At 45.9% G+C, this 27,913-nt stretch overlaps 1 protein-coding gene across 1 annotated transcript; it reads left to right on the top strand.

Moving 5' to 3' along the window:
- Positions 1–94: 94 nt before the first annotated feature.
- On the top strand, positions 95–27,723 carry Gorasp2 (golgi reassembly stacking protein 2). Its single transcript, XM_050121763.1, has 10 exons — positions 95–298; positions 13,586–13,666; positions 15,498–15,701; positions 16,470–16,556; positions 17,203–17,333; positions 20,142–20,274; positions 21,187–21,310; positions 23,961–24,044; positions 24,846–24,965; positions 26,623–27,723. Exons 1-10 carry the CDS (start codon positions 236–238, stop codon positions 26,958–26,960), a joined length of 1,365 nt encoding a protein of 454 aa, XP_049977720.1. The 5' UTR covers positions 95–235; the 3' UTR covers positions 26,961–27,723.
- The last annotated feature ends 190 nt before the right edge of the window (positions 27,724–27,913 follow it).

Here is a 27,913-nt window from a genome sequence, read left to right as displayed (position 1 = left end):
CCTTGGCCGCCCGGCCGCCCGCTCTCGTGCCGTCCCCGCCGGCTTCCGGAAGGGGGCGCTGTCTGCGGCGTCGCAGCGGCCCCGGCTGCCGGGAGACCATCTCCCGGCGGGCTGTGCGGCCCGGCTCGGGCGGCTGCGAGTGCCACGTCCCAAGTGCTACGCGGAGTCGCGGAGCGGGCGGTGCGCGAGGGCGAGCAGCGCTGAGCCGGCCGGGCCGTACGGATCGCCCGCCGCCATGGGCTCCTCGCAGAGCGTCGAGATCCCAGGCGGCGGCACGGAAGGCTACCATGTCTTGCGGGTAAGGGCTGCGGGGGCGGAGGCCCTGGGGACGCCGGGGCGGCCAGGCCCGAGTCCGCCGAGTGTCCTGGGCGCGGCTGCGGGCGACGCGGCCGGGGACCCGCCAACCTGTCCCCGGCCCTCCGCACGGCCTCGCCGACCGTCCTGATCTGAGCTTCCGAGTTGGGAAGGGCAGGGGACACCGCCTTCAGAAGGGACCGGAGCCGGTACCTGGGTTCCCAGGGAGTGTGACCGAGCCTCCGGGGATGCCAGCCCCAGGTGTCGGTTCACCTCGGCGTCCCCTGGATGCGTAGAAAGGCCATCTGGGCAGGACAAGACGAACGAATGGCCTCCAACCAGATTTGACGGACTTGAATTTACTTGATTTTTTTTGATAGGACTTTTCCGTTCCGGGTCGCTCCTGACCCTTCCAGATCTCTTCTACATTTCCTGGAGGAGAGGGACTTCCGTTCTTCTAGCTTAGATGAAATAATCAGGGAGATAAAGGTTTAGGTCGCTGTAGTACAAAGTAATGGGGAGGAGTGTTTTCAAAATAGTCAGGGTTGGTAGGGGAACGCAGCGCCAGACACCAGGGTGGCAAAGACACATCCTCCTGTGAATGTCTTTTCCTCGTGGAACCAGGAATGCGGCGGCACCTGTGTGAGTGGTGACGCGAACAGAGTGGCCTCCGTCTGCAGCGCCTTGTAGGGACGATGTAGTGTCAAAAGATGGTTGCTTCTCAGACAAGACAATCCTCCCTGAGAGTGTGCTTGCTACCTTCCTTTTCTGCCCTGGGTCCCATGTTCCGAGTGAGCTAACCTTCTGAAGTTATCTGAATGCTGGGGCTGTGATGGGTTCTGATTGTCCCGGATTGCGGTGCCTAGCTAGCTGCCTCTCCATTCCGCTCCTAGAGCCTCTCGAAGTCCAGTTCTTAGCAGTTTGTTTTGCCAGGGTGTTTGTATATAAGCCATATTACTTTCCTCTTCCCTTCAGCTAACCAGACTCCTAAGTGTCGTAGTGATGGGAAAATAGAGAACTGTCCCATCCCGGATTTGAAGGAAAATTAATGGCGGTGCTTTTTTTTTTTTTTTTTTTTTTTTAAATCTGCTCTGATTTTGATTTGTCTCCTGTTACTAGCAAATGCTCAGAGTGGCTGACTGTGACCATGAACCCTTGGGGACCAGCGGTATTTTTATAATAATAAACACTTGGGAAAACCCAGTAAGACACATGAGTGTAAATGAGTAGAGGGGGAACGGTCTTTAGGGTCTCCAAAGACAAATCTTCGCATCAACAGAACTCCAGTTTAATGACTTCATTCCTATGCAAGACGGTTGAAATACATTTTCTTATAAGGTATTTATTTTATATGCCTTGGTGTTTTGTCTGCATATGTGTCTGTGAGGATGTTGGATCCTCTGCAACTGGAGTTACAGACAGCTGTGAACCGCCATGTGGGCTCTGGGAATTGTACACAGGTCCTTTGGAAGAGCGGCCACTGTTCTTAACCACTGAGCCATCTCTCCAGCCCAAAAAGACTTCCTTTCTTATTGTTGGTTTCTTTGGTTTTTTGTTGTTTGTTTTGGGGGTTTGGTTGGTTGGTTGGGTTTTGTTGTTGTTGTTGTTGTTGTTAAGACAGAATTTCTCTGTATATGTACCCTTGGAACTTGCTCTATAGACCAGGCTGGCCTCGAACTTAGAGATCTGCCTGCCTCTGCCTCCCGAATGCTGGGATTAAAGGCCTATGCTTCCACCAGCTGGAAGTATGTTTTCTTTATAGGTGCACGGCAGAGGGTTTCTATGCACAGTCGGTGTACAGGTGTGCTATTACTCTCCCCCTTGGGTTTTAGAAGTTTGAGGGGCAGCCTCAGTTACCATCCGCATCTGGAGCACAAGTGCTGTAAAGTAGGAGCTAATTCTCTAGAGAGCTTTGATCAGAGGGAGGCTTAGTGACTGTGTCATGAAGCGAATGTTTCTGCGTTCTTAACCCTCTCTTCCCCTAATTCTGGCACTCATTTCCTTACCTGTGTTTTTCAGAGGAACAAGATCTATTTTCTTCCTTCCATCCGTTACTGCCTAAACGCATAGTGGCGCGTTCCACTAGAGGACGGAGCTAGACCACTGTGTCTGCAACAGGGAACTCTTGAGATAAACTCACCCATGTTTGATAAGTTCTAAACTGATCTAATTTCACGTTCTTTGATAACCAACTCCCTGGGGATGAAAACACTGCTTCGTATTTTGATGCCCGTATCTGCTGCCGTCCTACTATTTCAGGCTTCTGCATATTGATAAAGTAAACTTGCCGTTGAGAGATTATTTTCAGTACTTACTGTTCAGTTCTGCCGTACAAATCTACAGAGGACAATCTGAAAGATCCGGCAATTTCTTTAAGCAGAAGACTTTTCTTCTTAGATAATTGTGTATTTCTGTCTGTTAGGTGCTGTGTATTTCTTCTGTCTTCCTGCATGGCTCAGTGCAGTTATGATCCCATGATATGCAACTCGTCATCCCCAGAGGTGACTGCCCATTCCTGAGAGTTTCTCGTGTGGCCATCCAGTGTGTTTAATGTATATAAAAAGCATCTGTTTGCACACTTGGTCAGTTTTCTCAGGTTTTTGCTCTTTTGTGTAACTATTGGAAGCATATGATAACACTCACTGTAAAGTTACTTAACTGGCAGTGAGCCTCACTGAATTGAGCTTCCTAGGAGTGTGGATAGCTAGCACCTCCTGGTGTTGAGCATGGAGTTTGCCGGTCTTAAACTCTTAAAAAGAGTTTCTGGGGACCTTACAGTCTTTTTGTTTGACTTAAAATATACACTTCCAAAACTACGGAATTTTAATGTTCTGCAAATACTGATCTCCATTTTGCTGAGTTGCTGTGCTTTCTGATTATCTGTTCTTTAGAGAACGTTTAAGCAAGTTTCAGGATAAAACACAAGTTCCCTGTAACTGCGGTGTCTAAAGGTAACTACTGCTGGCATGTTCGTCTTTGTCGTTTATTTTCCTGTGCTTTCCTCAGCCCCTATCCATGTGTCACAAAAGCCTTGAATGATGGCGTAATCAAGTAGAGTGTGGGCAGAATATGGATTAGAGCTGGGCGTGGTCGGTCACGCCCGTAATCCAGCGCTTGTGAGGGAAGGCAGGATTGCCAAGTGTTCAAGACCAGGCTTGAGTGCATAGCGAGTTCTAGGCCAAGCTTAGTTACGGAGAGAAAACGAGAACAAGCGCATGGGTGTGTTAGCCTTCCAGCCTGAATATCTATTTCTTGTAAATGAAGCGAAGCTTAAGCATTCATTAGAAAGTTGTGCTTTGGAGGAAAAGCTTTCCAACACTGGATATTTTCCAAAAGTTTTATTTTAAAAGTGGATACCTGGGCTGAAAAGATGGCTCAGTGGTTAAGATCATATGCTCCTCTTGCAGGAGATCCGAGTCTGGTTCCCAGCGTCCAGACTGGGTGCCGCACGGCAACCCTATTGTTTGAACTGTAGGAGTGATACCTCTGACCTGTGCGGGCGCAAGCGCGTACCACTCCTTCCCACCCCACGTGAACTGTAGGAGTAATACCTCTGACCTGTGCGGGCGCATGTGCGTACCACTCCTTCGCACCCCGCAAACACACCACTAAAGATAAGATTAATCCTTAAAAATGAAAGTAGATTCTTGGGGTTGGCGAAATGGTTAAGAGAGTAAAAGCTCTTGCCACCCAACGTGACAAACCTGAGTTCAAGTCGTAGGACCCGGATGATAGAAAAGGAGAACTGACTCCTGAAAATTGTCCTCAGACACTGCATGTGCACCATGGTGCCCACGGACCCACATGCCCAAGCACACAAAATATAACTGAATTTACAAATTTCTTGTAGTACATGCCTTGATACCTAGCACTCTGGGGGCAGAGGCAGGCAGATCTCTGAGGTTGACTCAGCCTGGTCCACAGAGCAAGTTGAGTTCCAGGCCAGACACACCTCTAAGCCCAACACTTGTGAGGATAAGGTAAGGGGCCAGTTTAGGGTTGTATAACAAGATCTGAGTGTGTGTGTGTGTGTGTGTGTGTGTGTCCCCATCCGTGTTCCCATGCCCTTATGTGTGCCTATGAAGACAGAGGGGGTGAAGTCCTCATTACTCTCTACCGTATTTTTTGAGAAGGCATCTTTTACTGAGCCCAGGCCTCACTGATTGGCTAGACTGGCTGCCCAGCGAGCCCAAGGGCTCTTTGGCGTTCTGTCCCTCCACACTGGAATTGCAGTCCACACCCAGCTTTTTAACTGGGGCTCTGGGGATCTGAACTCAGGCACCCTTGCTTTGCAGAGCCAGCACTTTTATCTACTGGTCCATACTCAACCCAGAAGATGATGATGGAAGATTTCAAAACTTGTCTCAAAGCCTTTCAAATAACATTTCAGCTTCCTTAGCCAGTGGGTCTTGGGCTGCTGAGATGGCGCGAGCCTGATGCCTGGTTGACCCTGTGACACATGTGATGGCGGCAGAGGACTGCCTCCCATCCGAACGCCACGGTGCCACACACACAAGACGGTTGTTTCTACAGCTTCAAACAATAGGTTAGAGCGATGTGTCACTTCTGTTCCCATCCTTGAATCCTAATGGAAGGCGGAGAATGTATCTGTCAGGGCTCCTAGATTCTGCTAGAAGTTTCTGCAGGTTACCTCCTACAGTAATGCCTGCCAAACTCTTGCTTCCATTTGACATTTGTTATCCAGCGAGTCCAGCAAAGCCATTGTCAAAGGTCACATCTTTGGAGTGGCCTCATAGATATGGGCATTGTAAATTAAACTATTCTGGCCTGTACGTAGCACTCCTTGAGAACGGAGCCCTCTGGAGACATGGGAACTGCTGTGTTACTCTTCGGGGTGTATTGACTAATGAGCTATTGAGATGCTCTGCATTTCCCTTGTAATCAGAGGCCTAACCTGAGCCATTTGCCGCAGACTCGACAGCATTTAGGTGCTGGTTTCAGAGTACAGAGTTGCTGCAAATGGAGTTAGTCCTGTGTAAACGGAACCTGAACCGTGTCTGCTGTCAGGTGGAGCTGCCCTGTTTGGTGGCGCCTCACTGGCTAACGGAGAGAAACCCTGCTACCGCTACCAGGGGACACACTCACACACAGCTGTGCTAGTTAACTTTTTTCCCCCAGAAGTAATTAGAATGCCAGTACCACCCGCAGATTCTGCCTTCCTCCCTGTTGATCTCTTCAGTTTAACACCAAGAAGCTTTTTGATTCATAAACATTCTTTGAAATTACCTTCTAATGCAGGAAGCAGATGCTTTCAGTTTACTAAAGCCCAGGAACACAATACACAACCGTAGGGCACTTGTAACCGCTGTGTCAGTGAACGTAAGCTATGTCGGAAGTCTTGAGCCGGCTAATCTGACCTGCCGGGCTCCTCACTGGCCAAACCTCCTCCTGTTCTCCATTACCTGTGGCTTCAGCAAGGAGTCAGCTTGATGTCGTGATGGTGCCAATGACAGCGCCGCACTCCCCCCTTAGTAGTCTACTGACAGGACTCTGTTCTTCTGATTTGCTGCTAAAAATGTGAACTGGTGAATACTTGTGATGCTCGGTGTGAGCTTTGGAATCTGACTGCATATTGAGGAAAGTGTGATTGTTTCGTAGTCTCGTGTCTTTAAAAGTCACATTCGGAGCAGAGTGGTCCTGGGAGACTGTCTACTGCCCTGTTGGCGGTGCAGATGCACTTTCTGCTCTAGGGAAAAGAATGGGGCTGCGGTCTCCTCTGTGTTCTTCCCACACCTCCCCACACACACCTTTTGAGATGATCCACACATATTTTCAGAAATAGAGAACCAACCACATCTCGTGGACATGGATACATTGAGAGACCGGTCTAGTGGTCCACCCAAGAGCACACTTGGGAAGTGGAGTCCAGCCCCTGCTTTACTCAGCTCCCTGCGAATCTCTTCACACTGCCTGTTAGCTGAAAGGAGACGACAGCTGTGCCCTCAGCCCCACATCACACGTTAGACATGAACATAATTTGAAAACAAGTGAATACTATTGTCTTGGGAAAAAAAAAAAAAAACTTAGCTTGAGGGCTAGCAAGGTGACTTGTTGGGTACATGTGCCTGTGCACAGGCCTGTCAACCTGAGCTTGGTCCCTGGGTCCCACAGAACATCAGGAGGGAAATGACTCCTGAGAGTTGTCCTCCAGTCTCCACAGTGTGTGCAGTCCTGCACACTCATACACACGCTAAAAATATAGAAGTTAAGATATAATCTTGACTCAAATCCGACCCTTTAATTACTGTCCCTAAAGTGCACACATATATGGTACTTGTCCTTTTAAGGAATTTTTGTTTTTGAGGAAACTGTTGAGACTCAGGTGAGCACCCTTGCCTTCCTCACTGCTCTGCCCCATTGTGACTGGATACAGTCATTAAAGTTCCTAGGAACCCTGTGATCATGGCGATCTGCATTTGGTGTTCTTCTTGCCTCACGGACTGTCTGGTTGGCTGCCTCTCTTCACAGCTAGAGAAAGCACAGAGAGGTTGATCTGATTTGCCCAATCACACAGCAAGCTTTCCTTTCCCAAGAAAAACGTGTAAATCTGTATTTGAGCTGGATTTGGATAGTTTTTGCTCCCCAATCCCAGATCTTTTCTAGAAAGCTGGTACGTGTAATGGCAGGTCTTTTTGCCATTTTATGCCAATTCTTTTTGGTCATCAGAAATGGGGGGCTTGTTTGTTTTGAGATGGGGTCTGTTTGTGTTGGAACTTGTGAGCTAAAGTCTCAGCCTTCTGAGTAGTTGGTACTACAGGCCTACTGCTGCAGCTTAATAAATCATTCAATTAAAATTGCTTCACATGTTACGCGTGACATCACAGGGCCAGTGTCAGAACATGCCCTTTGAGTTATTTGGAAGAACTTGAGAGGAAAATTTGTTGGTGAGTGAGACCTAACATCTCGTAGCCTGTTGCAGAATCATTACTACATGTTGTGTCTCCTGTTGCCGTGGATCACTTAGGCTTTGTTTTTGAGAAGTCACATTGCAAATCTTCCATTGCTGTGGCCGTGTAAGCACACATGTAGCATAAGGGTTTATGTGTGCAGTTGAAGTGAGTTCTCCAGGGGTCACATGCTTGGGATTTATTTTTTAATCTTTTTTTAGTTTTGATTTTGAGTCAGGACCTCACTTTTTAGCCCAGCTTGGGTTCACTCTATCTATTACTTGTGGTAATCTCCCTGCATCAGCCTCCTGAGAACTGGATTGATAGGTGGACACACCATATACAGGCGTTTCTGGTCTTGTTTAGCATCTCTGCTGCTTTTAAGTCAGGACAAAAGCAAGGATGCTGGGCTTAAATTGAGAGCCACGTGGCACTGATGGTACAGTCGTTCAAAGAGACTGTGGAAAAGAATCTGGTATGATTGCACTGGTAAGATAGCTCAGCAAGGTGGTTGTGAAGTACAAGGACCTGGGTTTAACCCTCACTACTCGCATAGAAAACTAAGTGTGTAATCCAAACACTGGAGAGGCTGAGGTAGGCGGATCCCCGAGACTGACTGGACATCCAGTGTAACCCTACTTGATGAGTTCTGGGTCAATGAAAGATCCTGTCTCAAAAAGAAAGGCAGAAATTGCCACAGGAAAGACCCAGTTGCCCTCCGACCTCAGGCATACACATATACACAATCTATTTCAATATCGCTAAGCACCAGAGAAATGCAAATCAAAACTACTCTGAAATACTACCTCACCCCAGTCAGAATAGCTATCATTAATATATCCAACAACAAGTGTTGAAGGGGATGTGTAGAGAAATGAACCCTCATTCACTGTTGGGGTGCAAATTTATACAGTCATTGTGAAAATCAGTTTGGAGATGTCTCAAAAAGTTAAAATTGGAATGACCATATATACCCAGCTATTTCACTCCTGGGCAAATACCCAAAGAGTACCAAACTGTACCTTAGAGGTGTTTACCTCTCCATATTTATTGTTGCTTTATTCCCTATAACAACCTACTTGTTTATCAACAGATGAATGGATAGTGGAAATTTGGTACATGTATGTAAAACAATACTATTCAGCTTTAAAAAATGAAGTCATAAAATTCGCAGCAAAGTGAATGGTCTTAGAATGTGTAATACTAAGTGAGGTCACACAGTCTCAGAAAGAAAAGAAAGTTCATGTCCTCCCTCATGCAGAACCTAGCCAGTAATACATGCCTGTGTGTAAGCAAATACACGTGAGGGTACAGTACATGTAGGAGAGAGAACAGAGTGCTAGGGTTAAAATGTGTGTCATCACCACCCGGCTTTATTCGGGTTTTGTCTGGATATATATTCTCATTTCTAACATTGTATATTTAGAAATGGAATTGCTAGTCATGTCCTAACTGTGTTTAACATTGTGGATTTGACAGCTTCTGCAATAGCTGCCCCTTTTCACATTCTCACAAGCAGTGTGGAGCTGTTTGCTTCTCTACCTCCTTGCCAGCATTTGTTCCTATCTTTTCTTAATTGTAGCTGTTCTAAGGGGTGAGGCGTGCTTTCTTATCTGGCTTTGTTAGTTTGTTTGTGACAGCGTGTGTGCTTGTGTGTGGAAACCAGAGGTCTACCTTGGCTGACTGGTTAGAGCCGTATCTACCCGGCTCCCCTTCTCCAGCGCTCGTTTTACAAGCCTGCACTGCACCCCTGGGTTTTAGGTAGGCTGGGGTAGTACTCGGATATCATGCTGATGTGGCCTGCGCTTCACCAGCTGAGCTGTTTCCCAGCCTTTCTCGTCCTTTCATTAAGATTGGTCGGGGTTTGTTCAGGATCCAGACCCTTTCGGGTGTCTGCCGTGGCTTCTCTCAAGTTGCCTTCTGAAGAGCAGGTGCTCCTAGGTGTACAGTTTGTCACTTTTTATAATGTTGAATACTGCTTCTTATATACATTTCAGAAGTCTTTGCACTCTGGAAGGTCTCAGACACTCTCCTTTGCCATTCTCTGTGAGCTCTGTTTTTCCTTTGACCTTTGAGCTGCCGTCTGTCTGCACTTAATCTTGGAGAGGCAGCCTTATTACATGAGTCTCCCAGCTAGCTCTCTGTTAGTCCACTGTTTGTTTAAAGAGTAGCTGAGGGCTGGAGAGATGGCTCAGAGGGTAAGAGCACTGGCTGCTCTTCCAGAGGTCCTGAGTTCAATTCCCAGCAACCACATGGTGGCTCACAGCCATCTGTAATGAGACCTGGTGCATTCCTTTCCAGCAGTACATTGTATGCTTAATAAATAAATAAATCTTTAAAAAAAAAAAAGAGTAGCTGAAAGAGTAACTAGTATCCAGGTAGTAACTGCTTCCGGTGTGGTAGAGCTTGGAGGGTGTCACCAGCTTTTGCTCGGTGCAGCCTTGCAGCGTCTAAAGACGACACTGTCCTTTACTTGCAGATAAGAGGATGGAGTCCAGAGAAATAAACAGACTTTACTAACATATACACAGTCATTGACAAATTCACAGCTTAAAACTGTGTCAGTCTTGGCTGGGGATAATAGCACACATCTCTAATCCCAGCACTGGTCTTTTCCCGGCCAGTTAGCCAAGGCTAACTCAGTAAGATCCTGTCTCAAGACAAACAAAACACCAACAACTGTCTCAGTCAGCCCTAAATTTTTTTTTACCTTTTCATTATACAATTTTAAAACAAATTTCAAATTTAACCTATTTCTCTTAAATTACTATAATATGATATTTGGCCCTGTAATAAGTGTCAAATGGTCCGTGGAATCAGACATATATGGTTTTGTCTTATTTTGTTTTGTTTTAATTAAGATGGGTTTGAAAGAAGCAGAAGATAAACGAACACTCGAGATCTTACAGAACAGAAAATACTGACATTGTCTTGATTCTGGGGGTGAGCTGAGGAGAGTCTTGGCAGTAGCAAGTACCACCTTCATATAGCCCTGCAGGCCTTACTTTCCATGCTGTGACTCACGGGGTACTAGCCAGAGACTGACTTCCAGAGCTCCCTCTGCTGGTGTCCTAGCAATAATTAAGATATCTACTTGCCCTAATTTGTGCTGGGCTCTAATGGTGTATAATAAATTTGAGAAAGAAATTAATTTCAAGGTCCATTAAAAACAGATGGAATCAATGTTTTTAGCAAATGAAATGGAAAAATTGAAAGGGTTGTTTATTTCTTTTAGAATTCAGACTAAGTATTGGATCCGCTCTGAGTTACAGGAAGGCTACTTCTGACGTTACTGGAAGCTTTCCCGCTCAGACACACTTTGAACTTTACATTGTGAGGCAGGTGGGGTCAGCATGCTAGGAATCCGTGTGGGGTCACCTTTGGGAGCTGACGCTGTTGCAAAAGTACTGACCTTGGCTCTTCTTAACTAAAAGATCAACTTTTCAGGGAAGAAGCCCAAAATTGATCTGTCTGTAAACTAGTTGGATTCTAGATAAAGTGGTATCAGCAGCAATTTAGAAGCTATATTGAGATAATTCATATTTAGATAATCCAATTACATACCCAGTTAAAAAGGAAAAACTCATTCTTGGGGTGGTTTATCTCTTTTTTTCATACCTGGGGCACTTCACATGTAATTGACAGCCACCTGTGGCTGGAGGTTCATGACTAGTAAATGTAACTTCACCCTCCCCTCCCCCAACTATAACTTGATTTGTTGGGTTTGATCTCTCTGCTCTGTAGCCCATCCAGGCCTCAGCCTCACAGTTCTCTTTCCTCTGCTCCCTGAGTCCCCACTACAAGCATGTGCCACGTGCCCCAGGCCGTCCCCAGCTGCCTTTTCAAGTTGCTATTTGAGAAGAAATCTGTTTGATATTTTGACTTTTAGCCATTTTGATAATGCATAAAGTGGGAAAGTTCTCATTTAAGAAAACTAGCCATGAGGAAATTGAGGAATATATTCTGATTTTTAAATGAGCTTTAACACCCTTGGGGCTAGAGATGGCTCAGTGGTTAAGAGCACAGAGTCTGTTCTTAGAGAGGACAGAGTTCAGTTTCCATCCCACACCTGGCAGCTCACCCCCCATAATTCCAGTTCATGGGATCTGACGCTTCTGGCTTCTGCAGGCACCTGTGCTCACGTGCATGTCATACACAGACACATACATGTACATGTAAATAAAAATAAAGTTGTATGTATTTATTATCTTTTGGTACACACTGTCATTAGTTAGCCCCAGCTGGCCTAGAACGTGATATGTAGACCAGGCTAGGCCCAAACTCAAGAGCTCTGCCTGCCTCTGTGTCCTCAGGACCAGGACTAACGTGCACCACTGTGCCTTCCCAGCCCCTCAAAAATCTTCAGAGAAATAACTATGGAATGAGACCCTTTAACACTGATTCTTTATGAAAACTAATATCTTTAATAATTAATTACTTTCTTTAATATTCAACTTATTTATAAAAAGGACTTGTACTGGGGAGGGGGGAACCACTGAGATGGACAAAGAATTGAATATCTAGCGAGGCAGAGACCCATCCGTGGAGAAAGTGCAAGTTAGAGCTCTTAGCAAACAGCTGTCTGCAGGATGAGACGAGCCGAGCTGCTAGTCCACTACACGCAGCCTCTGGGTCCCCTTCACTGTTAGTCCTGTTCAGATCCTCGCTCCTCCTGCCTTCCACCCTCTCCTCACTGTCTTCTGTGAACAAGAAGCTAACATCTTAGGTAGCCCACTCCTTTTCCTGTTTATGTCTTGCTAATGTTCCCGCAGACTTAATCCCAAAGTTACAGGGAAACAGAATAGAGCAGAAATAAGCTTTTAAATACAGTAAACGCTGACCCATCTCTATAATGGAACACTGCCTACCAAGCAAAAGAAAAATATATTTTTGTTGTTTAGGGCTAATGATATTTGTTCTTGGTTTGTTTCTTTTCTTTTCTTTCTTTCTTTTCTTCTTTTTTTTTTTTTTAATCTTTGGCTCTTTACTCTTTGGGGGACCCACCACTCAGCTCCCAAATAAATGGCATGGAGGCTTGCTCTTACTTACGCATGTCCAGCCTTAGCTTGGCTTCTTTCTTGCCAGTTTTCTTAAATTATCCCGGCTACCTTTTGCCTCTGGGCTTTTACCTCTAGCTCTGTATACCTTTGTTGTACTCTTTTGCTGGTTGTGCAGCTGGGTGGCTGGCCCTAATGTCCTTGTCTCCTCCTTTTCTTGCTCCTTGATCTTTCCAGAATTCTCCTTTTATTTATTCTCTTTGCCTGCCAGCCCCACCTAGCCTTTCTCCTGCCTGGCTCTTGGCCAATCAACTGTCTTAGACCACTCAGGTGTTTTAGACAGGCAAAGTAACTCAGCTTTACAGAGTTAAACAAATGCAACACATGTTCACATCATTAAACAAATGCAGCAATCTTTAATATTCTACAGCAGATATTAAAGAAAAAAGAAACATTGACTCAGGAAATAAAGTACAATTTTGAATGATACTGTTGAATGATACTGGCCTTAAGTGAAATATATTCTAGGAATGATCCTGGCTCCATTTTCAGAGCATTAGAATCACGTGTCCCTGTGGGATATCTGCAGCTTATGTGCATATGAATGTGTAGGAACTTTAATTTGCATAGCCTCAGAATTGCCCTTAGAGCCATGTGGTCTACAGCTAGGTATGGTGGCTCACACCTGTAATGCTAGAACTTAGGAGCTAAGGTAGGAAGATTGCTAGCAGTTCCAGACCAGCCCGGACAACAGCATAAAACCCTGTTTCCAAATACCCAGAAAAGGACTATCTGGTCTGTTACAGAAAATCAGCCTGCAAATATTAGTGCAAATGTCATTTTTAGGGTAGTTTTGATAGAGTTAATAACCTCATGCAGAATAAAAATCCCTTTTGCTGCCAGGTGTGATGGCACACACCTTTAGTCCAGCACAGGCAGGCCTCCCTGGTCTGCAGAGTAAGATCCTGTCCAAAACAACAACAAATATACACATGAACACATTTTGGAAAAGCAGATTCACTTTAGATTTTATTGGTTATATTTCTATTGCTAGTTGTCAGTGTGCTATGAATTTAGAAAATTTGGTAATTAATCGATTTGAGATCTTCCCATTTAGAGCGCTCTCCGTCCCAGTTCTGAATCTCTTAGGTTTGTGATTAGAGGCCTCCCTTCCTCTTCCTGATCCTCTTCACGGCTAGCAGGCTGCCCTGACACTGGTCCTTTGTTTTTGTAGAAATGAGTGGTGCCCGGGGAATCAATGCTGGAATGTGTCTCTGTAGTGATTGTTTGACTTGTCATCTGCTGATCTGGGGGAGGGCACCCCCATTCCACCCCCTACCTCTGTTTTTCAGTGTCAAGTATTCATTTCAGATATTCTTTTTACAGGTACAGGAAAATTCCCCAGGACACAGAGCTGGGCTGGAGCCTTTCTTTGACTTTATCGTTTCTATTAACGGTTCGAGATTAGTAAGTTCAGCTTTTTATGGTTTTGTATATAGAATTTTGTGATATTCTTAAAAGTGGAATTATTCTAAATTAGGTTAGGTATGTGTCGGCTACTTTTTAGAAGTAATCATGTTAGAGGCTGGTGAGATTTCCCGTTGGGTAAAGATGCTCGCCATGGGCGTCTCTGGACCCGAGTTCAGTCCCTGAAACAAGCACAAAGGTAGAAGGAGAAAACTGACTCCAGAATTTCTGCTGACCTCCATGAGCACTTGCTTTTGTTCTCTCTCCCTCTTCATCTCTCCCTCTCTCCTCTCTCTCACACAAACGTACACACAGAGCCAAAAAAAAAAAAAAACAGCTGTGCACACAATTATAATATGCTTATTTTTTCAAGAGAGGTTTCACTCTATAGGCTAGGCTGACCTGGATCTCAGAGACCCCCTTGCCTCTGCCTCCCAAGTGCTGAGACAAAAGGTGTGCACCCCTATTCCCAGCATGTTTAATTTTTATAGGAAAGATGCTAATAAACATTAGAATGTCACATCATCTTAGGGAAGCAGATTTGTTCTTCGTATATGAAAGTTTGATTTTTTTTCTAGGCCGGTGACAAATGGCCAAGGACAGTATCACCTCCTTGCCAGCTTTCTTGGATCGCAGTCCCATGATTTGTAAATTTATTGGAACAACAGAAAGAGTTGTTCTCCAAAAACGGCTTTTTCTAAAGTGTTTTCAGTTGATACAGTCCTAAAGAAATTATGTAACTTCTAAAGGGAATTCTCATAACAGGAGCTATTTGGCTGGCTCATTTTAATGGTCTTATTAAGTTTTGGCTCATAATTTGTCAGTGTCTGACACAGTGACCTTTCTTTACATAATGAAATATTAGCACTATTTCACTCCTTTCCCTTTTAGCAATAGATCATATGTTAGAAGTAGGGCCTAAGCAGTCTGGATGCTCACCTTACTAGACCTGGATGGAGGTGGGTGGTCCTTGGACTTCCGACAGGGCAGAGAACNCGAGGGGGGGGGAAGGGAGGGGGGGGGGGGGCGGGGGAGGGGAGGCGGAGGGGGGGAAGAGACAGAAATCTTTAATAAATTAAAAAAAAAAGGAAGTAGGGCCTAAGATTAGACTTTAAAGTCAGCACATATTTTAGATTTTAGGGTTTCTCTGTGCAACAGTCCTGGCTGTCCTAAAACTTTCTTTGTAGACCAGGTTGGCCTCGAACTCACAGAGATCCTCCTGCTTCTCCTCCTGAGTGCTGGGATCAAGGTTTGCACCACCACCACCACCTGACTATATTTTAGATTTTTTTTTTTTTGCTTGTTTTGTTTTTATTTTTTACGAGATGGTCTTTCTGTGTAGCTCTGGCCATCCTGGAATCCTGGAACTCGCTCAGTATAGACAAGACTAGCCTCAAACACAAAGATTCGCCTGCCTCTGCCTCCAGAGCGTTGGGATTAGAGGTGTGCCTGGGTCCTCTGAGCAGCCAGTGCTCTTAACCTCTGGGCCATCTCTCCAGCCCATATTTTAGATTTTAAAAGCAGTTGTTGTAACTTTGATAGAGATGCAGTTCTTGTGACGTATTTTGTCTTTAGTCACTGAGTTGCTGGGCCACTCTAGTGTCGAGTTGGTGTTCCGTAATCATGGTAGAAAAGTAGTCAGCTTGCCTCACAGTGGGAGTTCTCATGTCCTGACATTCTTTTACTGGGAGAAACATTTGAAGTTAATAAAACTTCTGCCTGAAGAACTTGTATTTATACTGATTATCAATATTACTTTTATGAGATGCTTAAATTAATAATAATTTGCTTTACTTTTATTCATTAAAGACTGATTTCTGTGTGTTTGTAGAATAAAGACAATGATACTCTCAAGGATCTACTAAAAGCCAATGTTGAAAAGCCTGTAAAAATGCTCATCTATAGTAGTAAGACCCTAGAGCTTCGGGAGACCTCAGTTACACCCAGCAACTTGTGGGGTGGCCAGGGCTTGCTGGGGGTGAGCATCCGTTTCTGCAGCTTCGATGGAGCCAACGAAAACGTTTGGCATGTGCTGGTAGGTATTGAACATGAGCTACTCCTGTGGGTGTAAACACAGCGTGGAGAGCTGGAGGGACACTGGCATCTCCAGCTTGCAGCGAGTGTAGGGATATTATTATTAGGGATGGTATTGATTATGCAGATGTTATTATTCGGGATTAGATTGGGTTGTGTAGGTATTATTATTAGGGATTATATTGGGTTGTGTGGGTATTATTAGGGATCGTGTTGGGTTGTGTGGGTATTATTATTAGAGATTGTATTGGGTTGTGTGGGTATTATTAGGGATTATATTGGGTTGTGTGGGTATTATTATTAGAGATTGTATTGGGTTGTGTGGGTATTATTATTAGGGATTGTATTGGGTTGTGTGGCTATTATTATTAGGGATTGTATTGGGTTGTGTGGCTATTATTAGAGATTATATTGTGTGAATATTATTAAGGATTGTATTAAATTGTATTATAGAGAGATTATTATGTTTTTGGTTTCTGAAAATTAGTATTTATTGCTTTTTAGATACGATTTTTTTTTAACTCAAGAAAGGGAAACCAGAGTCAATAATGCAGACAGTGATAGAAATATTTTAATTATTAAATATTACCTAATTTTCGTTGTTGGAAATTTAAAATACATGTATTCTCTAGTTTCTTAAATTTGACCTTATCTCTAATGTGGGAAAATTGGGGGTTCTTTGGTCACTGTAATTACGAGCTGTCTCTATAAGACTTGGAGGATTATCGCTTTCTGTGTGTTGAGTTGGGCTGTGTCTGTGCCATCCTAGGAAGTGGAGTCAAACTCCCCAGCAGCACTGGCAGGACTGAGACCTCACAGCGATTACATCATCGGAGCAGATACTGTCATGAATGAGGTAATTAGAACACCACTTAGTCAGGAAACATGCGAGGTAGAGAACCTGTGATGTTCCCCTCACAGCTACACGTAAGGAGACAACTTCCAGATCTATGTTCCATTTAATACCCTCAGGCATGAAGTATCATAATCAGCAAAGACAGAAATTTTAACTCTAAATGCAAAGCATGTGAAGTTCCTGAACACACACAGCAGAGAGGAAGTGTGACCTGATTCATTGCTAAGGAACATGGTTTCACCCCATCGCTTGGACTTGTCACTCAGTTATGGCAGTGCTACAGAGGTCCCTTAGCTCAGCTGTGTTGTTCAGGTCCTTTTCCTTGTCTCTCCACTAGTGAAGTTCACCCAAACCTGAGTAACCAGAACACAGCAACGCAGAATCTGCAGAGCCTGAAGATTCGTAGTAAGAACACTGATAAGGGCTTTTGGGACTAGCCTGAGGCCTGGCATCTAGTGGACTTGCTTGAATTAATATATACATTAAAATTAGATTGGTATTAAATAGTGATGTCCATGTCAAAAGTAGGGCCCAGAAGTTGATTTATTTTAGGAAGTTTTTCAGCTGATTCTGATAGGAGCCAAATTTTGAGACCCACTGTCCCCAGCTACAATACCTTCAAGTTTTTTCTCTTGACTGTGTGCAGTCCGAAGACCTGTTCAGCCTCATTGAGACACACGAAGCGAAGCCCCTGAAGCTCTACGTGTACAACACGGACACTGACAACTGTCGAGAAGTGATCATCACACCAAACTCGGCGTGGGGTGGGGAAGGCAGGTAAGGTCATCCTCAGAGAAACCATGACTGCTCACCCTAGCGGTCAGATAGCCGCAGCTTTTATTTTACCATATTGTAAAAGAATGCTTTTAAGGCTGGAGAGAGGTCGGAGGTCAAGAGCACTGGCTGCCTGTAGTCCTGAGTTCCTAAGTTCAATTCCCAGCAACCTCATGGTATCTCACAACCGTCTGTCATGAGATCGGGTGCCCTCTCCTGGCGTGCAGGTATACATTCCAGCAGAACACTGTATACATAATAAGTAAATAAATCTTTAGGAATAAAAGAATGCTTTTATTTTCAAATAACATCTTGATTTCTTTTAGAACTCATTAAAAGAAAGAATAGCTGTAGAATATTGGAATTAGTAATTTATTTTCTAAAGCTCACACCTAGAGAGCGTAGGACCCATGCTGTAGCCTTCTGTCTTGTTTTCCGGTCCTGACCTCAGAGCTAACTAACTCCTTTCTCATTTGAGAATTCCTGAGTGTAAGTCATAATTACAGAAAAGCTTAGGCAGGGTTTGGAAACTTTACACATGTTCTCACCCCTGCTCAGTTTGTGTGGTTTCCTGGCTACATGGAACAAGGAAGGACTCCATATGGGCTCCATATGCTCACAGTATTTTTATCTCCCTACCTAAGGTTCTTAAGTTAAATGTGTTGAGCTGAATTTGCCACCAGAATTGTACATTGTAACTCAAGACCAGTGAGTTGGAGTATCTTCTCCGTATCCAGCCTGTCTGCAGCAGCCCTTGATCATGTTATCGCTAGCCACAGTCCAGGCTTGCACACACCCAGAAATGAGATCTTCTCAGGGCATTCATAATTGATCCACAGCAGGGGCTTGGGATGTAGCTCAGCTGGTAGATTGCTTGCCTAGCGAGCACAGAGCCCTGGCATAGAGCGCTGCATAAAACTAGATGTTGCTCACGTGCCTTTAATCCCAGCACTCAGGAGGTAGAGGTAGAAGGATCGCAAGTTCAGAATCATCCTGGACCACATAAGACTCAGTTTAAAAAAAAAATGTGTTTTAGTCCACTTTAAGATTGCTGTGTTCATGTTTATAACATCTGGCTATCTATCATTCCTTTTCTCTGAAAACTTTTTTTTTTGATGTACTTTAATACGGTTTTTATGGGCATCTCTCTAGACAGTGTCTTTTGGGCATTTTCTCAAGTGTGTTCTGCATTTGTACACAGAGTATCTCTGCCTCCTTTCCTTCCTTCCTCGGAAGCTAACTGTGTGTTACTCAGCTGATGTTCATCTCGAGCCTCTCCTGAGTTTGCAGCAGTATCTTGCTGTTGCTGCCAGCTCTTTCTCTGTCATCACCTAGTTATTTTGACTAGCAGGCACCTTGTAAGCCAGTCTGTCGGTGTCCACCCCAGTGCTCAGAAATTGACATAGCAGGATTGCGAGTTCAAGACCAACCTGGACTACAACCTGGACTACATAGCTTGATCCTTTTGCTCCCATCAAAGACTATTCCCCAGCAGAAGTAAAAAACAAACAACAATAACAACAACCAAAATTTGCTTTAAAATGTAATTATACCCAAAAGGCTAACATTGATCAATATAGATTACTTAATCTTTCTTCCTCTAAATTTGAGCAAAAAAAAAAAAAATGTAGTTTTGATGGTAAGAGAAAATGGAAGTGTAGTTTTGAAATGTAAAGCACCCCTGTGAAAACCAGATTTAGGTAAGGAAGACCTGAAGCTGGCTGTTGCTTGGTCCACCAGCTTTTGATATACCTTATCAGAGGAGAGAGAGGTTTCCATGCGTGGTGGCTCTGAAGGGCCAGCTGCTTTGGGAGGTAAGAGATCGGGTGGAAACATAGATTGGAACCCTCCTGTCAAAGGACTTAAACTCACTGATCTAGACTTGGCTTACTCTGAGCTCTGGGACTGTGTCAACCAGGTAAGTAAACGTTCATTGATTCCGCGGTGTGGAAAGCTGGCAGCACAGTAAGTGTACAGCCATGTGGATTAGCACACAGGACACAGCTATAGAAAAGCAGAACGTGAAGCATCTCCATCATCCCACTGCTGAAAGAATGAGCCGATTTTCAGGTTTTGTCACTTCCAAGATTTTCAGCTCTGGGTGGCAGTTGATCAGCTGACTTTGGCCATCCCTGCTCTATTGGATTGTCAGAATAGAGTGTTGCTGTCTCAGCATTGCAGAGACAGCAGGAATTCCCCCAGAGGAGGAGGAAGAAACGAGACAGACTGCAAAGCAGCAAGTGCTCCTGTCTTTTAAAAAGATGCCTCTGGTGCCAGTGGGCAGAAAAATTAGGAGAATTGGCATCAAATATACTTATGTGGCTTGTGCTACACTCTGCAAATGATGGCATCACGTGGGCATGTTTAGAGCTCTTCAGTGGGCAGACAGCCTGTGATTTTGCAGCAGGTAATTATTAGGTGTCTGCCCAGTGCCAGGACTGTTAAGGCAATAAAAAGGAAGGGCTCTGTCACTACAGGCCTTCATAGTCTATTGAGAGGGACAGACAGTAAACAGCTAACATACCATGTGTTGAATGGTAATAAATGTTTGGAGAGAAATAGGAACTAAGAGTAGTGTCTGGGTAGACATGGTGTTAGGTATAGGTGGACCCTAGAGACTTCTGGGAAGATGGCAGAATGGAAATATGGGTGTGTACAGGATGAGGAGGATCAGGAGTCCAGACTACATGGCACCATGTCTCAAATAAAGAAAAAAGAAAACTCGAGGGGGAGGAAATGCATGAGCTTATATGTTTTAAAACTACAAGGAAATGCAAGTTGTATTTTATAACAATAAGAAAATGTTTTTAGCCTCGGATGTGGCATCGGCTATGGTTATTTGCACCGGATACCTACACGCCCGTTTGAAGAAGGAAAGAAAATTTCCCTTCCTGGACAAGTGACCGGCACACCCGTTACTCCTCTTAAGGATGGATTTACGGAGGTGAGATCATTTTCTATGTGGTCGGTCCTGTGTGGGAGCACGTGGTGGTGGCGCTGGTTGAGGAGATAGGCACTAAGCATCACGCTGAATTTGAGGTCTCTGTACAAAGTGAGGTTGAGTGTGAGCTCCTGGCCTTCAGAGGACTGGTGTGCAGATGTAGAGTGTCCGCATAGAGGGCAAGTTAGCCAGTGGAAGGGGATGAAAGTGTAAGGGATTGTGTGCCTGCAGGGCTTTTAACTGCTTCTTAGGAATCCATCCCATATGGTCACCTCTCTTGTCAACACATAAAAATCGCACACCTGAGAAGATGTAAAGGCAGGGTTAAGATTGGTTGTGTGTGTGTGTGTGTGCGTGTGTGTGTGTGTGTTTGTGCATACATACGTGCGAATGCCCAAAGAGGCCAGAAGAGAATATTGGAGGCCTTGGAGGTGGACTTACATGCAGCTGTGAACTTCCCGGCATGTGTGTGGCAGGGGAACCCAACTCAGTTTGTCTGCAAATCCTCGTTGCCGTCTCCAGACCCTGCCACAGTGCTTAATTCCCCTTCTCCAGTTCCAGAGGCGGGCAGCCTTGAGCAGTTCCTCCTTTCCTTACTCCCCGGGTTCCCTTCTGCTGCCCTCTCCTCCACCCCCTAACTGGGGCCTATAGAGGTTAGGATCAGAAGACATAGTGTCAGGTGGCAGTCAGGGAAAGGGCGAATGCAGTGTGAGAATGCAGAGAGTCACTAGAAAACTAGACCTGACTCTGAATACGGGGACTCTGAAGTATCTAGAGACCGGATTCCTGGAAGGAATAATACATCGAGGAGCTACACATCTCGAGATGGAGAAAGGAATCATGGGGTTAAGATTTCCAACTGGTTTCTCAACTAATTCATAAGTAACCCTCCCCCCACGTTTGTTTTTCCACTAGGTCCAGCTGTCCTCAGTTAGTCCCCCATCTTTGTCACCACCAGGAACTGCAGGAATTGAGCAGAGTCTGTCTGGCCTTTCTATTAGCTCATCTCCACCAGCGGTCAGCAGTGTTCTCAGTACAGGTATGTAGAGCTGGACCCGTCGGCAGCCTCTTCGTCTCGGGCTAGTTTCATAGACCTTAAGAAGCAGGACCACGTGCTCTGCATTAGCAGACAGCGCCTGTCCGTAAAACCCCACGAATCAGGATGTGCACTCGCACAGACTCAGCATCCCACTAGCCTCTGCATGGTGGAGCCTGGGCTGCGCTACCTCCACATCTGCTCTGTTCAACAAGGGTAGACATGGGGTGTGAAGAGATACTTTTTCTTTCTCAGGACATACACCTGGGTCCCTCCGTGTCTTTATTCTGTTCTACCTGACACGGGTCTTTTGCTTCAGTGACTCTTAACAATTTTGTGGAAAGAATTCCCATGTCATACAAGTCGCCCACAGCTTTTCTCGGTTTGCATCTAGAATCTGCTCCCTAGGTGCCCAGTCCCCATGCTCTCCAGGAGGTTTGTAGGATGTGCAGTCAGATATCCGTGTCAACAGACACATGGCAAGGGTTTGTTTCCCACCTAACATGTGAGTTCTTTGTGGCTGTAGTGACTTCTTAGGTCCCTCAGACGACCTTCTAGTTATTCCTGGTCAGCCGGCCCTTCTGTGGCTGAGTAATTATTACCTAGTTCGAATAACTTAGGAAAAAGATGACCCCTCGCTTTTACTCCTCCCTTGTCACCCTGCTGTTAAGCCAGTACTGTGTTTGACATCTGCACCGAGGTCCCTGGAGCTGGCACTGCAAAGACCTGGCCTTTTGGGTACTACAGAGATGACCGTGAATGAAGCAATACTCGCTCACAAAAGACTGAGAGAAACTAGCATTTTCACTGTTGAGTCAGTTTTAAAAGGCACTACACAAGTTTTCACCATTGAGAATGTGAATTTCTGAGACTAAAGTGTTATCGCCTTGACCCTGTCAGAAACAGTGTCCTGTTAGATTGTTTTCCATTCTGGCTTCTGCTTGTTCTCTGAGAATTCCACATAGTAACTGTGGACATAGAAAAGTGTGTTGTAGTTTTTGTTGTTGTTTTTGGGTTGGTGTTTTGTTTTGTTTTTTTGAGACAGGGTTCTCTGTGTAGCCTTGTCTGACCTGGAACTCTCTGTAGACCAGGCTGGCCTTGAACTCACAGAGATCCTCCTGCCTTTGCCTCCTGCTGGGATTAAAGGAGTGCACCTCCATGCCTAGCTGTCAGACCCAGTGAAGCCTATTTGTGGCCCTAGACCATAATTCCTGGCTTAGGTACAGCCAGTTATTTTTTGATACAAAGAATGGATTTATCCTTTAAAATGAAAGAAATGCAATATGGAAGATTTTATTAGCAAATAGAATTTGAAACAAATCTAGGCTATTTTCATTTTCTTTTTTTTTTTAATGTGTTGGGTGTTTTGCCTTCGTGTGTGTCTGTGCACCACACATGTTGCTGGTGCCCTTGGAAGTCAGAAGAGGAACTAGAGTTACAGACGATTATGAGCTACCATGGATGCTGGGAAGCAAACCTAGGTCCTCTGCAATAGCAACAGGTTCTCCTAACCACTGAGCCATCCCTCTAGCCCCTATTTTAATTTTCTTGGAACCAAGGTTTAAGACAGAAACATAAAGTTGTTACAGCATCGCTATTATATGTTAGCATTTTAACAGGCACTCTGGTAATAGTGTGGTCTAGGAGAGAGCCGTTTCCAACACTCGAGTTATGTAGCCGGGGCTCCTAGAACTCTTTCTTGCCAGTGCTGTGGCTAGGGTTTTTCTTCTTCTTTACTTTCTTTCTCTCTTCTCCTTCTCCCTGCTCCTCCTTCCTTGTTTGCATGTCTCCAGTTTCTTCAGGAAAGACTTCATACACAGTAAATAAGACAGCTGCATATGGTGGCTCATCCTTTAGGCACATTTCATTCCTGCTGCCTGTTTAAACAGAAACCGGCCCAGCATGGCAGCTCGGGTGCTGCCTCTACTTGCAACACTGGACCAGCAGATGTCATGAGCCGAACACAAGTGCATTTGTTCTGAATACAAACATGTAGCTTGAAGATCGTTCTGTACTGTAGTTTTAGGTGCCTGGGTTTTGATTTCCATCCCTTATGTGAGGTCAACTGTGGCATTTTCCACTTGCAGAGTCATGATGGCTCTGAAAAAGCCTCATATTTGGAATTACCTCAGACTTTGGATATTAATTAAGGGTGTTCAACATGTATTACTATTATTTTGACATCAGAAAGCCTCCTACTTGAGTAGGTGGTAAAGACCAGTAGTGGATCCCAAGGATCCCTTGTACATGGAGACTATTACCACGAGCCACTCTTGGTACAGACAGATGTGTTGGCCTGTGTAGGAAGTCCAAGTGTCTTTTTGTCTGCTAAGACATGTCTGCCATTGTCCCCATTCACTGTGTCCCAGGGCGTAGGGCTCTCTGGCAGCCCCATGTTTGCATGAGCCCACTTTGGATCTAGCCCATCTCAGGTCAGTGGCAGACATCCTGATGTCCAGTGATCTTATCCTTAGAAAGCTGTGACTAAGGTGTCTTTCAGGGCTGTACATTGGTGGGTCGCTCTGAAGGATGATACAGCAAAGGACACAGCCAGTGGTTGGGTCTTGATCATGGTGAAGGACTGGACAGTGTCCCCTTGTATATGGTCTGTTTATTTTCTGACTTAAAATTATTTTAATGTGTTTTATTTTAGGTGTACCAACTGTACCATTGTTGCCGCAAGTAAATCAGTCCCTTGCTTCTGTGCCACCAGTGAACCCAGCTACTACATTACCAAGTAAGCAGCGGTCTAGAGACATGCGCAGTGGTGGTGTTTGCGGGTGCTGCTCTCCTCAGCAGACCGGGAGCAGGTGCCAGTCTGCCTGGTGTTCTCACCTCCCGCCTGCACTCAGAGCTTCCTCATGGCTGTTCTTGCAGTTGCCCTGGCTGAGAAGGCTCCTTATTTAGGTCTTGAATGGCTCAAGTGTTAAAAAGGTTCTCCTTAATATTTCTGATGCAGACCAAGTCCCACTGTCTGGCTGTTACGAGTGAGCTGTCACCTCAGTGACGAGTGTGTGTTGTCAGGGCCTCAGATTAGAGCTGCAGTTGTGCATGTGCTGGTGTGGTCAGCCTTGAGCTGCACATGCGCACAGAGTGATGGGGCAGCGTGGTGAGCTCTTAGTGTGTGGACTTGAGCTGATCATTCCTGCTTTTGCAAATGTCGGTCTCAGTGAGTACATGTGTGAAAGAAAGCCAGAGACGGTAAACATCTGCCATCAAAGGAAGATCCAGCTGTGTTTCCTGTGTGGTTGCTGGTGGACTCTCTCCAGGTTCTGGACTACTGGGCAGCATCCCCCTTTTCCAGGGTGTAGGGGCATTTGCTACTTGTTGTTAACCTTTGCTGCTTTCACAGTCTAATCACTTAGATACCAGAACATGCTAAGCTACGTGACAGTTAGCTGTTGTGTGTGTTTTCTGATGGGAAGCCACCACACAGGAAGTGAAGCTGAAGAGGGAGGAGTACTTTTATCAGCATGTGAGGAACCTCTCCTTCCCGGGCAAACAGTTTACCGTGTGCTCTTTCTTCCCCTCTGTTTAGGTCTGATGCCTTTGACAGGAGGGCTGCCTAACCTCTCCAACCTCCCCAGCCTCCCCAACTTCAACCTCCCTGCTCCGCACATCATGCCAGGGGTCACCTTGCCGGAGCTCGGGAACCCGGGTATGTTGCCTGCCTTACCCTCCTAGGATTTCACTAATAAAAACTCTTCAGGAAAGCGAGGCCTCCAGCTCAGTCTTTTCCACTAGAGCAAATCAGCTTAGCAGATTTCAGCTTCTTGTAATCAGTATTCATCTTTTCCTGAAGAGAAGGAAAACAGAAGTCTAGTCTGTGAGTCAGCCTCTGCCTCCCCTTTTCTCTCTACAGCCTGACAGGTTTGCCCGCAGACAGGCTGTCACAGAGGGGTCAGTGGAGTGGCACTGTGGCTGAATCTGATGATGTGGTGTGGGTCACCTGCTAGAGGTGCCCGAGTCCCGCTTTTTCCTGCCTGCTTAAGGCCGCAGCCTCAGGGAGTGCTGCCTGGTGCCTGTGCTGTGCAGTCGAGGCCCGTTCAAATGGGACTGGTCTAGGCTAGCGTCAAACGGATCGTCTTCCCACCGCAGCCTCTCAAGTGCTCAGCCACGAGTCTGCACTCCCCTGCCAGCTGAGTAGTCTGTTGTTGACAGGTGCTTGTAGTGGTGACTGAGAAGTCTGGCTGCCAACCGGTGGGACTCAGACTTTATGTCCAGGTGAAAAGGAAATAGCAGCACCCTGTCTGCTCCTGCTGACGACCCGATGACTGCCCATTTGTGGCACTGCAGCGATGCATCCCACTCACTAAGTATTGGTGACTCTGCAGCGATGCATCCCACTCACTAAGTATTGGTGACGCTGCAGCGATGCATCCCACTGCACTAAGTATTGGTGACGCTGCAGCGATGCATCCCACTGCACTAAGTATTGGTGACGCTGCAGCGATGCATCCCACTGCACTAAGTACTGGTGACGCTGCAGCGATGCATCCCACTGCACTAAGTACTGGTGACCCTGCAGCGATGCATCCCACTGCACTAAGTACTGGTGACGCTGCAGCGATGCATCCCACTGCACTCAATATTGGTTGTCACTGTCACACTTCCGGCTGATTTGCAATCCTCACCATCTGTATACTCATCAGCTCAACCATTCTCAGCCAGGCTGAAGAAAGGGGGCCCAGAGAACCCTAGTCACGCTCACCACACCACACTGCTCCTCCCTGGTGCCTGGATTCGTGGTCCCCGCCGTTTTAAATGCAGCAAGCTAAGTGCAGGAGTCAGCAGATTTCAGCCACTTCTAATCAGCATTCCTCTTTTATATGAAGAAGAGGGGAGAAAAAGTCTATGACTCTCCTGCCATGGACAGACACTATCCAGTCTGCCTTCTCTTAGCTCTTCCTGCTTTGAAAATTTCCAGACGATCCCACTAAGAACAGCATAAATAGACGTCAGTCTCAGGACCTCCCCGGGTGCGGGGCGGCTACCGTGCTCCTCCATGGCTCCTTCCTGTTAGCTGTAACTGGACTTGGCACCTTGCCTGTCTCACAGCCAGCTCGCTCCTCAAATGCCCTGGGGTGCTGCCTTCCCCTCTGGGAGGACCTGTCCTCCCATCAGCAGATGCCTAAGTGTGGGACTCAGCAAGAGAAGCTTGGGAATCGGAACTTTGGCCCTAGCTAGAGGTCAGCGGAGGTTGTGGCTCGTGGTCCCTCCTCAGCTTCAGGTTCTAGATGAGGCACAGAGAGAGGGGCTTGATAGCAGCGTGTGGGTGCTGGGAGGATATGTGATCTCTGCTGTTTCTGTCCTAGGTTTGCCACCTCTTCCCTCCTTGCCTCCCCGAAACTTAACTGGCATTGCACCTCTCCCCTTGCCGTCCGAGTTTCTCTCGCCATTCCCTTTGGTTCCCGAGGGCTCTTCTGCAGCCAGCGCTGGGGAGCCACTGTCTTCCCTTCCTGCCACGGGCCCACCTTCTGACCCTGTCATGACTACTGCAAAAGCAGAGGCTGCCTCCTCACTCACTGTGGATGTGACGGCCCCTGCTTCCAAGGTCCCCGCCACTGTTGAGGACAGAGTCTGCGACTCCACCCCAGCCATCGAGAAGTCTGTTTCTGCAGTTACGGATGCAAATGCTTCTGAGTCTTCTTAGCTTGGAATCAATCTTCACAATCAACGTGGTCTATTTATTTAACCACAGGATCATGTCTGGGAGCGCAGACCACCATTGATTTCATACTAGTTTGTACCGTACCTGTAGGCATCCTGTACATAATTCTAAGGGGAAACTACGCAAGAGGCCGAGGGCTTGTCTCCCACCAACTTGGGTGGAATCACAGCCAGGGAGGGGTGTGAGAATGTGCTTGTATTTTCAACAACCAAAAAGAGTTGTTATGGGTGGCTTGCTGCCAGGCATCTACTGCCATTCTGGTTGTACATCTTTGGGAAGGATGGCAGGGTGCCCGCTAGGTTCCCTGGCCCACTGCTACTCCTGATGTAAGGAAATGAAATATTTTATGCCTAGTGCCCACACGCAACGTTTCTTGTACTTTGTAAATTGTTTGCAAGAACACAGACCACCTCACTAAACTGTCAAAGGAAACAAGAATTTACTGTTGGTCTCTGTGAGTCACATCTCTCTTAAGGTTTACACGAAACTCTCCTTGAAGACGTTTTGTTCCGGTTACACAGCACACTAGTAATTGAACATCTTTTTATTCCGCCTGTACACAGATCTTGTTCTGAACTCAGAATTCCTCAGACATCATTCTGTAGCTGCTGCCGTTGCTTTAGGTGCCTGCAGTAAGATGGCATTTAAAGGGAAATATAGGAGATGCTGCACTTTGTAGCTACTCAACAGTACAGCGACCCCGGGAGAGCACAGACAGCAATAAACGACAGTGGCTTTGCTTTTCTCCTTGTGTTCTGTCTGCACACGCACACATCACGGGAGCTTCCCATCTCTAAGTTCCCAAGAGATGCTAAACTAAGTGGGATTGGTTTCCTGAGAGATAAGTGCATCCACTAGCCCAGTTTTGGAAGTCAGATGAGTGGTTGGCCCGGTGCCAGCATAAAGACTCACCGCAGCGGTGGCGTTGCTAACAC

Source organism: Alexandromys fortis, unplaced genomic scaffold, assembly GCF_014885135.2.
Source record: "Alexandromys fortis isolate MF-2015 unplaced genomic scaffold, M_Fortis_MF-2015_v1.1 scaffold_8_9099976_23576923, whole genome shotgun sequence".
In the NCBI taxonomy this organism is placed as follows: Eukaryota; Metazoa; Chordata; class Mammalia; order Rodentia; family Cricetidae; genus Alexandromys; species Alexandromys fortis.
This window is presented reverse-complemented; position numbering and strand designations above follow the sequence as displayed.

What these genes read in the sequence shown, in the direction of transcription:
- Gorasp2 (XM_050121763.1), top strand. Translation starts at nt 236, where the DNA reads ATGGGCTCCTCGCAGAGCGTCGAGATCCCAGGCGGCGGCACGGAAGGC. An exon ending in AAGGCTACCATGTCTTGCGG is followed by an intron (nt 299 to 13,585) that starts GTAAGGGCTGCG and finishes TTCTTTTTACAG; the next exon opens with GTACAGGAAAATTCCCCAGG. An exon ending in GCCGGAGCTCGGGAACCCGG is followed by an intron (nt 24,966 to 26,622) that starts GTATGTTGCCTG and finishes TTTCTGTCCTAG; the next exon opens with GTTTGCCACCTCTTCCCTCC.